Source organism: Lissotriton helveticus, chromosome 5_1 (genome assembly GCF_964261635.1).
Source record: "Lissotriton helveticus chromosome 5_1, aLisHel1.1, whole genome shotgun sequence".
In the NCBI taxonomy this organism is placed as follows: Eukaryota; Metazoa; Chordata; class Amphibia; order Caudata; family Salamandridae; genus Lissotriton; species Lissotriton helveticus.
This window is the reverse complement of record NC_136065.1, coordinates 1,891,336,742-1,891,348,859: the sequence shown is the minus strand read 5'-3', so window position 1 is coordinate 1,891,348,859 and position 12,118 is coordinate 1,891,336,742. Positions and strand designations below refer to the sequence as shown.

At 43.6% G+C, this 12,118-nt stretch overlaps 1 protein-coding gene across 7 annotated transcripts in view; it reads left to right on the top strand.

Moving 5' to 3' along the window:
• The window catches only part of ATP6V0A1 (ATPase H+ transporting V0 subunit a1), a 290,761-nt gene that overhangs the window by 55,103 nt on the left and 223,540 nt on the right, over positions 1-12,118 (top strand). For all 7 annotated transcript variants that reach the window (XM_078645385.1, XM_078645387.1, XM_078645386.1 and 4 more), the window contains 2 exons: positions 1,661-1,828; positions 2,695-2,773. In XM_078645385.1, the coding sequence (XP_078501511.1) occupies positions 1,712-1,828; positions 2,695-2,773 (196 nt within the window). In that variant the 5' untranslated portion in view covers positions 1,661-1,711. The remainder of the gene's footprint in view (positions 1-1,660; positions 1,829-2,694; positions 2,774-12,118) is intronic.

Below are 12,118 nucleotides of genomic sequence, written 5' to 3'. Positions count from 1 at the left end.
GGCAGTCTGGGAATATTGGATAGGTATCCAACAAAGACTAATAGGAGACATATGCATTGATTTAAAAGCAGATTTGATGCTTTTCATCTGAGAAACAAAATGGTTCCAGTTTAAAGGGAACAGAATCATCGTTCGAAAATTATTTCGACTGTAGAGCGGCCTATGGTTTACAGTCAAAAAGTAAAATCATCAGGAAGCAAGCTAATATTTTAAAATAAAGAGTAAACCTATTTGATGGTTTCATCTATGATTTAGTTTTCTTTCATGTGCGATATCCTAAATTGCTGCCATCTGCCCGACAGTACTCCAAGAAGAACAACAGTCTCACAAATGCCCCCTAGATATTGCCAGACTGGTGTACAATTCACGGGAGCCTTCCAGGGAGCATCTGGAGCAAGAATTTGGCACACTTTTGATTGATGTCTCTAAAAAAGGTGCAGTTAGGTCGACACAAAATCTGCCAGCTAGGGGAATTTCAGCACCAGATGGCCATCTTGACGACACCACTTTGTGCACCCCATGGAAAGAAGTTTGAATCAAAGCTCTGGTGGAGAGAACACTGTAGCTGCAGGTGTGAGCTCTTCACCAACTAAAGAAAAATTCCCTTTAGTTTTCTATCTCTCGGTGAAGTCAACCATGTTTGTCCCCTGTTGTGGGACTAGGCCCTTCACTGAGGGGGCAGAAATGTGTTTTTCAACGATGCATGGCTTCGTAGTTGGGCTTTGCCAGATAACTACGTACCTGTATATACATAAATACATACAGACATACATACATGAACTCCCTGTTGGAATGATACCATATGTTGTGTCACAGAGAAAATCTGTTTGGATTGATGAATGGTCAGGTTACCACCTGAAGAAAGGAGTCTTCTTAACAAAAGCCTATCTCTAGTCTAGGATAGTTGGAAAAGAGCCTATGGGTATTTAGCACCCACTAAGCTCCCTTTAGTACAGAGTAACCTACGTATGTGGAAGAGAGTAGTCTTTTCAGTATATATCACACATCCAGGAGGTCAGGCAGGCTTGTCAAACTCCATGTCTGTAAATTTGCTGGGCTCTGCCTAGGGCAGTATTGCCCATACTGTACTGCCCATCTAGAGAATATGTTCAAGGTAGGGGTTTGTGGGGGGTTTTATTCCCTCGTGGTCCAAAACCATGTGTCAAACTCAAACCATTTGGTCTTTCCATGTGATGGGGAAAAAAAAATATTCAACTGATCCTAGGACTCCGCATATCTGCAAGTTCTAATGAGTTAAATATATTGGTTTATGGCACAGCATTTTATGGCTTCGCATGGGGAAACAGGGTCTGCATTTTGTGCTGTCTTTGCCGCAATTAAAGGTGAAAGCACACCATGTGTTTGCTAGATTCAATTTTGCCAGACTCTTGCCTAGTGAAATCTTTCTGGAGCCTGTTAATAGGTGTCGTGGCACTGCACAGCAGTACCCTCCTGCAGCCAACACCCTGTCAGGATTCTTGTGGTTCAGTGTTCTTGTAGGAAGGATAAAGTAGGTTGATCAAGCACTGTTTGCTTATCTCCTCATTGTGATCAAATGTGTTCATACAACACAACAGAATGGTATATTTTAAAGGGGTACACTGTCACTGACTAATGTTGAATTTTCTCTCTCTGTTTATTCTTTTTTTTGCTGATACAGGGTGAAGAATCAAGGATCTGACTAGTTTGTGTTTGGCCGTAGTCTATCATCATGGGGGAACTCTTCAGAAGTGAAGAGATGACCCTGGCGCAGCTCTTCCTCCAGTCGGAAGCTGCATACTGCTGCGTCAGCGAATTGGGGGAACTGGGAAAGGTTCAGTTCCGCGATGTAAGTTATTCTCATCTTGTGTGTGTTGGGTGGAACTGAACCTGGGTCTTCAAGCTAGGTGTGTAAAGTGTTATGTCTGAAAAGCTACTTTCTGTTTTTGAAGGCATTTGAAGATGAATTCTTATATTAAAAGACCACATTTTGGCAATCAGTGTACCCTAGTAAAATTTATTGTATGTAAATCTAGCTCACTTAGCTACCTGCCTTTGAGTCCCCAGGGTTAAACCAGGGTTTTACTTTGCTGCTACGAATTACTGGCTTATGAAACGTGTAGATTGGAGTTTTAATTAAAGTTTCACTCATTGATTAGGATGAATGATCGTGGGAAAACTACCGTGCGTGGCGCAATTCTGAGTGTTTAGAAACAAGCAAAAATGCTGCAGATAAGAAATAAAAACTGGATCGCATACCCCTTTTAATTACGAGGTTGGAGATATAACCGGCATGGTTTCTGGCCGGATGTTGCCATTTTTTTAAAGGACTTGCCCTAAATTTATGTAATTGGTCAGAAATTACATCTTTTGGATGTAGCCTTGAAGTCACTTTTTGTATTTAACAAGAAATAAAGGACTGAGACGGAAACTGTCTCTATCTATCATCAGCTTTACTTATCCTTCAGAAATTAAATATGCTACTTCTAAAATGCTGCCAGGTGCATCGCTTTTGCTGTTTACTGTCTACAGCAAATGTTACTTTGGTGAGTTTGTTGCGCGGCAGAAGCCGTGTAATTTATGCTTGCGGCTTGTTCTGCCCACATTGAAATGCAGGACTCGTGACAGGATGGCTGAGGCGGCTGGAAGGAATGGAGCTTTGGTGGTAATATTTTTGGGTTAAAATATTGTTGTGCTACCTTTCTCTCTTTGCAGTTGAACCCAGATGTCAATGTTTTCCAACGGAAGTTCGTTAATGAAGTCAGAAGGTGCGAAGAAATGGACCGCAAGCTAAGTAAGTTTACCTTTCTTGCCGCGTGAAGTGTTCTCGTCTTGCCCTCGCTGGGCAGACGGCATGTCCACCACGGCAGGGCTTTATGTGAGATGAAAAAACGGAGGGATCCCTCAAAGGGGCGTGGCCTAAAAGCACATAAGCTGAATATCTATGCTTAGCTTAGTGTGCCGCTCGACTGGTATTTTGCTACTTATGTCGTAATATCCATATATATATAAATATCCAACAAACAGGAACCAATTTTGAACTGAGACCACAGGAAGCTTGTAGATTCATGCTCTTTTATTCCAAACGGCATCTTGCCAGCAGGCGCACGTTGTGCAAACATGTCCCAAATACATCAAACGCCGGACGCGTTTCGAGAATGTCATCTCTTCCTCAGCGGCGTGCATTTCTGATGGAAACAAAAGCACTCTTCTCTCCGCACTCATATAAGGCCTGCCCCTCGCTCTGATAGGCGTGGCCACACTGTGGCCTTCTGGAACATGCAGTGCAGGACGTCTTTCACAGTGGGTGTGCTTTTATCTTCATGCACAGTAAAACATAGTCAAAAACCCAAGTGGGCTGGCATGTAGTCACAACGAGCATATAAATATATATATATATATATATATATATATATATAATACAGCAAGTAACATTACACTTGCAATAAGCCAGCACTATTGGCTTTGTCAGTGATTGTTAGTTGCATAGCATAAATAGACAACAACTATGACTTCGTTCGTAGTTATAGCATATTTACAATTCTTCAGTTCTGACATGGTGAGACTGTGAAAGAGCTATAACGAAGCTCTTTGAAGTTACACAAAAGGCCTTGAAGGGTGGTACTGCTGCAAAGTTAAGATGTATTTTTTCATCCTGAGGAATGGAGACCCTTTTTATAGGGGCCCGTCTCAGCACCTGCTTTTTAGAACTGCCGGTGCTGAGCCCCAGCGCGACCCGGCCCACTTAAAGCCCTGCACCACGGCCATACTAAAATTGGCGTTGCCCTGGAGTTCTGTTTTGGCTCCACAATGCTGGAACTATTTTGAGAGTGGACGTGCTGAAATCATTATTTCAAACTGCAAAATCCGAGCCAGCAGTAACAGCGTTTCAGTATACTGTGAGACTGGGTGTTTTCCCAGCACCCCTGACAACCAGTACTTCCAGTTCCACTGCTTTGCCCCATGTTCTGACTAGGCCTGTGTGAAATTTTCATTACAGTAGCAGAAGTCCCTATTTTCCCATTTCCCATGCAATTTTGAATATCTTAAAGGGTTCTCCTGCCCGTATTTCGAGAGGATTTAAAATGCGAGGTGCGTACTCACTTTTGCAAAATTTTCATGACATTTTGCAAAACCAATTGCACAATTTTGCACACCCCCGATCCTGACCTGTGCAGTTGTCTAGGTATTGATTTGTGCTGAATGTTCGAGAGCAAATTAAGTGCACGTACTGTGCATAAAGGTTCCCGTTTGCAATGCGTTTGTGGTTTGGTATACTCAGGGCTTTAAGTGGGCCGGGTCTCAAGGGGTCTGAGCACCGGCAGTTTTTTAAAGGGGGCCTCGAAACGGGTCTCTATCGGGCTCTGTTTTGAGCCCTGGCACAGGCGGTCCGTTTTTTCCCCGGACTGCAGTGACAGCAGTTTGTTGTCACTGCAGTCCGGAAAAAAGTGCCAGGGCGCAAAACAGCCTGATAGAGACACGTTTCGAGACAGCAGGCTCATCGATGTGCGCTGCCCACACTGCTCACTTCTCACTAGTGGAGAAGTTACGGCATGACGTCATGCCAGGGGGAGCGTTGTGGGGGAAGGGAAATCCTTTAGGAGTCATTTTCTTTCTGGATTTCCCTTCTCTTTCTGAACTGCAATATCAGCAACATTGTGGTAGGGTCACCAGGGCTTTAATTGGAAGCTTTTTCAATATTATATGTAACAAGCCATAATTGCAACTTATTTATCTTATGCAACTATATAACCATTGACAAAGCCAATAGTCCTGACTTGTAGGTAGGATGTCACTTGTTATATCACATATCTGGTTGCCATGACAGAAACAGCAAAATACAAGTCGGGCGGCACACTATGCTAGGCACAGATTTTTAGCCTAAGTGTTTTAAAGCCACGCCCCTAATTACACTGGCCACGCCCCTTTGAGAGACCCCCAGTTTTTGCATCTCACTTAAAGCCCTGGGTATACTAGCACTGAGATGCAAACATGATTCCTATTCATGTTTTGAGATCCACACCCAGTCCTCCCTCATCTGGACATTATTCATGATTCAGAGGTCACACACCTGTATGATTGTGAGGACAATTCGGACTATTTCAGGCCTCCAAAGCTATAAGATTGGCTTGGATGGCAGGTATTAGCCATTCTTAATGTATATTAAATTAATAATTAACTGTTGTGGTTATCTCTAAATTAGCCGGACAGCGCCACCCTTGTGGCAGTCAAGTGCTGGTGCTATACACTGGAAACTACTGGCTCAAATTAAGCACTGGACATTTAAGCAGTTTAGTTCTGCCCAGTGCTCTGTTTTTTTGTCACTTCAGACATCCTAGACAATAGATATCCTAGTCTATTTTGTGATCATCATTCGGTTTCTTTTATTCTCATAGTTGAGTATAGGATTTTCTCTTAATGGTATATGTAAGTCAGCCTCAGGAACAGAGGGTTTCCTATAAGTTTGTGACTCCTGAACTACAACGTAGAAGTAACTAACAAACGTATTGTGGGCCCCCTGGTGAAGGAGCTCCTTCCTGAAGTGCACTGGGCCACTCACAATGCAATTACAATTATTGCTATATAAAACTATATGAAGTAACCCGATATTTAACTATTAACTATTCAAAATAAAATAATTCATTTGATGTTTCTAAAGTAAACCAGTTGTAATTGATTAAAGATCTGTTGTCTAGTGTTTGTGAAGTCTTAAATAACACAAAGCAGCGCAATGGGTGACGCTCCGTTTGCAAGAGAAGAATGATTATGAGGCAGTTCTGGTGGCCCCAGGCGTGGGGTTGGTCGACCACTTGTAAACAGTGGAGTGCCACATGTGTAGCTCAGTTCACTAGTAAATCACATCTCTATCCCATATCCCCACCCCCAAGCCTCTATTTGGCGTATCTTATGTTTACTGGAAATTCAAAATGCACACAAAGATGTAGTTCTACCTAATTACTTAGAGTTGCTGAATTCACATTTCATCCCCTTGGCCCACAGTGATATCACACCCTAGCCCGACCCTCTTCACACACACATACCCCTCTCCCCTGTCCATGCCCTGAGGCGCCTGCTACTGAGCCTCATGACAACTTCACACCAGCGACTACTAATCAACCTCAATACCCTCCTTATCCTAAACGTCACTCCCAAGAACATTCTCACCTCATCTTCTTCACCCTCCCATCACCTAACCATATGCTCCTATTGGTCCTAAAGGATCACTAACCCACATAGACAACCAACTCAGCATACTAACACAAGGCATTAACAAAATCCTATCGCCCCTCAAATCCTATCCTGAACTGACCCAAACTCCTCTCCCCTGCCCCCCTTAAGACAGCACACACGACTAGTCAGGCACCATCCTCACAGTTGGCACTCTACTGCCCTAGACAATCTAGCTCACAAGCCAAAAAGATCATACCTCCGCCTCCCCCCCTGAATGTCCCTAAATGAAGCAGCAGCACTAGCTGAATCCTATGACTCTACTCTCACCCACGACAACCCCACTTCCAAGATGCAGGTGAGTACTGGTAACGTCGGAGACATCATCCGTCCAATAGCTAACAGACCTCCAACTCATCTTATCAAAGCCCCCTGGCTTCAGCCCCTCTGAATCCCAACACCAGCAGTAACATCAACTGCATGCTCTTAAACTGCAGATCAGAAACCAAACATGCAGCTGACCTAGCAGAATCCATCTTAACCCACAATATCGACATCTCATTTATCACAGAATCATTGCTACACCACACCTCCTCTCCCATCCTCAACCTACTAGTCCCCCAGGTTTCTCCATCTTCAAATAGAATAGGGAGAATTGCATCGGGGTTGGCATAGCTATTTTCCACAAGAACAATATTCTCATGGTAGAAACCATCACCTATACCACTTGCGAACTTATCTGTACAAACTTAATGGCAAATACCGAAATGAAATTCCACCTCCTCTGTAGCTCTATTGACTTAGTGGAACACCTATCGGAAATGATAATGCACTGCGGATTATCTATCGACCATAACGTATTCCTAGGTGATGTCAATGTGCATTGGAATGATGAGATAGACTCATCTATTCAGAGCCTAATCGTACTCATTCTCAGCGAAGACCTCTTCCAACACTGCAAAGGTCAAACTTATACCAGAGAAGCAACCCAGGATGCCATCATAGCCCACAAAGCACTAAGTATTGACAGCATTCTTCCTATTGACTACTCTGACCACCACATCATTCTGTTCCATCTCACCCAAACAGAAAGGCTCCCTACTCACACTCATAAAAAATTAGAGTGGTCCCGCAACATAAACCAGATTCCCTTAGATGATCTAGAAGACAGAATGACCGCTCTCCCCCCTCCCCTAGCCCCCACCAGTTGGCAACCTCTCAACAGACTATCTTATGTCCCACCATAACTCCACAATATTATTCATCCTTAACCAACTAGCTCCCATGAAACTTAACAAAATTGGAGACTCTCCCTCCAGAGTCTGGTTCAGTAAAGTCATCAATGCAGAAAGAAGACAATTGAGAGCGGCTGAAAGACTTATGGAGAGCAAAACCCTTCCCAACCCATCTTCATCAACTCTGACTAGAAGGCAGAAATTATAAACAGGGACCTGCTCTGCTGCAGAATCTTTTCTCTTGGTATTCTACTCCTCGAACCCTGCACTCTTCCTCTGCTTGCCTGGTAATGGTTCCCAGGTTTCAGAGGTCAAGGATGGGAGGTCGCTCCTTCAGCTTTTCCACTGCTAAACTCTGGAATTCTCTCCCACTACCATTGAGGAGCCAGGGCGAACTTCCATCCTTTAAGAGAAGTTTGAAGACCTATTTATTTCCAAGAGTAGTGTGATACCTGTAAGTGTGTGTCAGCTATGTTCAGTCAAAGCGCCAGGATACCCTTTGGGTGACAGTGTTGCGCTATATAAGAATGCAATACATACATACATACATACATACATACATACATACATACATAAATACCACATCATCAAAGAAAAAGCTACATTCTTCACAAATCCCTAGACAAAGCACCAATGGCCCTAAAGAACTGTTTAGCATCATTAAACAACAAACCTCTAGTCTTCCGAAACGAAACCCCCATGTCTCCAAAGAACACTGCAGCAATTTTGCAAAATTTTTCACTGACAAAGTCACGGAGATAAAACTTTCCCTGGACCACGAACCCCTATAATCCACTGGTACCCCCATCAGTGTGAAAGAAACCAACACACCAGCGCTTTCTCTGAACTCACAAGGGACACTCCACCCGGAACTGAATGTAGGAAGCACTAACCCAGGACCTCCATTAACCCCCAGTAGCTGGAAGACATTTATCGCTCTCTTGGAAGAAGACATTTCAAAGATGATTGCAAATTTCAACCCCAACCGTTCACCTAGCAGATTCTCTCCCCACTCTTGACAAAGGTAATAAACAGCTACCTGTGCACTGGATTGATGCCCATCTGCCTCAAACTAGGACAAATCACTACCTTGATTCAAAAACCTGGGGCTGACCCAAACAACCTCAACAACTTCAGACCCATTTCCAACCTTCCCTTCCTGGCAAAAATACTTGAGAAATGTGTTATTTTCCAACTCACTCAACACACTGACTCCTACAATCTACTTGACTCACTACAGTCCGGTTTCAGGAAAGGATGCAGCACGGAAACTGCTCTACTGAACATAACGGATGACATACACAAGGCACTGGACACTCACAGCTGCTGCCTACTCATCTTCCTACACCTGTCAGTGGCCTTTGATTGGGCCGATCACAGCCTGCTTCTAGAATCTCTCCAAAAAGGATCGGAGCCAACGTTCTGGTCCTGAAATGGTTCTCCTTCCACATCCACAATCATTCCCAACTAATAATGATACACAACTCATCCTCTGACACGTTCACCATTACCAGAGGTGTCCCCCAAGGCTCAGTACTCGCTCCTACACTCTTCAATATTTACATGGAACCCCTCACATCCATTCTCAAACAATCAAACATCCTGTACCACCTCTACGCAGATGACACTCCGATCTACCTAGAAATAACCTCACTAGAAGACCTTTGGAAACTGAATTTCAACCTCAAAATATCCAAAACTGTCTCTAAACCACCTGAAACTCAACCAAGATAAGACGGAAATCCTACTCCTATCCAACAATGGACAAATCACCCAGGTCCAAGAATGGCTAAATATCATTGACGCTATGAACTGCAAACTGAATCTATCAAAAGCCGTCAAATCTTTGGGGGTCTCTCTTGACCCAAGCATGAGCCAACACATAAAGAACTGAGTAGAGTGCATCTTACAATGTGAAACTCCTACACAAAATGAAACTCTCCATCCCCCCAAATGATCTAAAAACCACCACCCAAGCGATGGTGCTATCTAGAGTGGACTACAGGAATGCCACCCTCACCGGCACCGCAAAATCACACCTAGCCCCTTTAAGAGCTACACTAAATGCAGCAGCAAGAATGGTCACTGGAACAAAAATACACAACCATATCTCACTCTCCCTGAAAAATATTGAAGGACTTCCAATCAAGCCCAATGCTGCCTCAAGACACCCTGTGTCACCCACAAAGTCCTGCATACTGGGAAACCAACGTACCTAGCATCCAAATTAGTTCAGACTGGCCAGACAAGAACTCGAAGGAGCACCACCACTCTGCTTCTCATCCTGCCCAAGAAATTCAAACAAAAACCCCTCTCATGCTTCTTTTTGGGCAATGCCTCCAAAATCTGGAATTCCATCCCAGTTCGCATCAGAACAAACTCTTCCTTCATGAGTTTCAAACGACAACTAAACGATCTTCTCCTCAACCAAAACTGTAACTCCCAGAACTCCAAAATCTAGCCATGATCCTTGCCCTTGTTCACTTACTATGGACTATTTGTGTTTTACTGTTGACCTGTCACCCTTCGAACTTTCGAACTCTGTACATATATATATATCTATATATGTGTTTGTATGTGTGTTTGCATGTGTGTAAATAGCTTGATGCCACTCAGAATCTATACCAAGCAGCATCTGCCATTCGATTTGACCCTGTCCATATATTTGCTCTGTACAGCGCTCTGATACCCTCGGTTCTTGCCAGCGCTTTATAAAACTATTTAAATAAATAAATAAAGATTCCATTTGAGGTTGGTAGAAGGTTGTGGTGCAACCACCTTATGCTTCCTGACCTACTAATTATACATTATTATCAAGTCAGCGATGTTGGTAGTAGGGTTAGTAAGGTATTGACAAAGGAAAGCTTCATTTACCAAAGGAAAATTGAATTTCATTAAAAAGAAATGTGAGAAATGTGTCTCCAGTGCAGAGGGCCAGGCCCACCATTCTCCCACTGCGCAGTCCATTAGTAACTCATTTGGGCCACTTGTGGGCCTCTATTGTGCCTCAGGGCCGGCTTTAGCGCTGGTGGCGCCCAGTGCGACAATGCTTGTCGGCGCACCCAATGACCACCTACATTACTTATTCCTTCATAACCATCCTTTCACAGTGCTCCTCAAGCCTACATAACCACTCAGTCTCAGATGCATTTAATTCATTTTATGCGCCACTCCCATCAGTGTAAGGTGTCGGAACACTTTACATCACACAGATTACATAGAGACAATCAATCATAAGTGTGTAATTCAGTGCATAGGAAATGTTACATACGGCAGAGGACAAGAAGGTGTAAGAGCCACAGGCCATCCATACAAGTAGGCAGGATCGTTTCAGAGTGCTTGGTCAGGAGTATCAGAAACTTAGAATTTAAAACCTAGCAACATGGATGGGGGTTCTCTTTAATAATAAGAATAAGAATTGATTTCTACCCAAATGAACCTATTTTGCAACATTAGTATAATGAAAAACTGGGGGGAAATCATAACGCTGTAGCCAGCCTATCCCCTGCAGTTTGCATGCATCTTTGATAACAGTTACTCGCTCACTGTTTCACATTAGTATTTTAACTCATAAAGAGTTAGAAACAATATGGTCTCTCTGACAAAAGTGTAACCCACTGACCTATTTACTTTACATTATACGCACTTTGTGAGCTGCACGTTCTTTGCAGCAGGCATAGTAACCCTCTGCGCTACCCTACGATGAGTAGATACTTCTATTACACAAAACTTCGATCTCTCCCTCGCTCTCTAAGAAGTACATTAATCACTGCAGTAATTTAGACCTTTTTATTGGTGGCTGAAAATTGCGGGATTCCAGGAAAGCAGCAGCAGGTGCTTTTAAAATCATCATATTTGCGCCCCCACACAAAGTCAGCATCTGGTGCGGTGGCACCGGCCGCACCGCTCTAGAGCCGGCCCTGTTGTGCCCCCAGCATATTCTAGAGCTTCATTTTCTCAAATTCCCCACTCTATACAGGTTTCATTGCTTGAATCCAAAGACCTGCTAAAACTATTTTTTCTTTGTTGTCCTTTGCAGAAACAAGCTGCTGTGTATATCGAGTCTGCCACCTCATCTGTGGGTGGTAGGATAACCACAGGGGGAAGTGTGGTCTGCGGGTTAGCTCTTGTGACCGAATCGAAAGTACTTGTAGTCAAATCCTGGCTTGTTTTGTTTCCTCTCTGGGAAAGATTGGTTCATGCTCACCTAGAATTGCTTTGTGTATATCTGAAGTGGTTTACATAGCACAAAATGCCTTACAGTAGTTCATGGCAGAGCACGGACAAGCAGATGATAGGTTGTTTCTGGTCTACCATTCTGGAAGTCTTTTTTCCATCTTTTTGGTGAGGAATCTTGCAAGTGTGTCTGGTGTACGTCACAGTTTGGCCTGTAATGCATTACCTCAATGTGAGTAGAAACTGAAGCAGATTTTGCTCTTGCATGGTAATCTAGTGACATAAGGTAACAAAACCAGTGAGGGCACGCAATTAAAGGACCTTAGTGGTCACTGATAAGAGGGCACAGAACGTAGGGGGCGTACACCCATTACAACGATGTGCTTACTTCGCGGCGACAGCACAACGCAATTTCAACATCGCGGGAAGCTTTACATCGTAAGGCGAAACAACGCAAGCCCTTGCATCGCATTGTCGTTCACATTGAATGCAATTAGGACGAATGGACGTTTCTTGTTTAACGCATGCCCTAGCGTATAGAATTCCCTATTTACAGAATG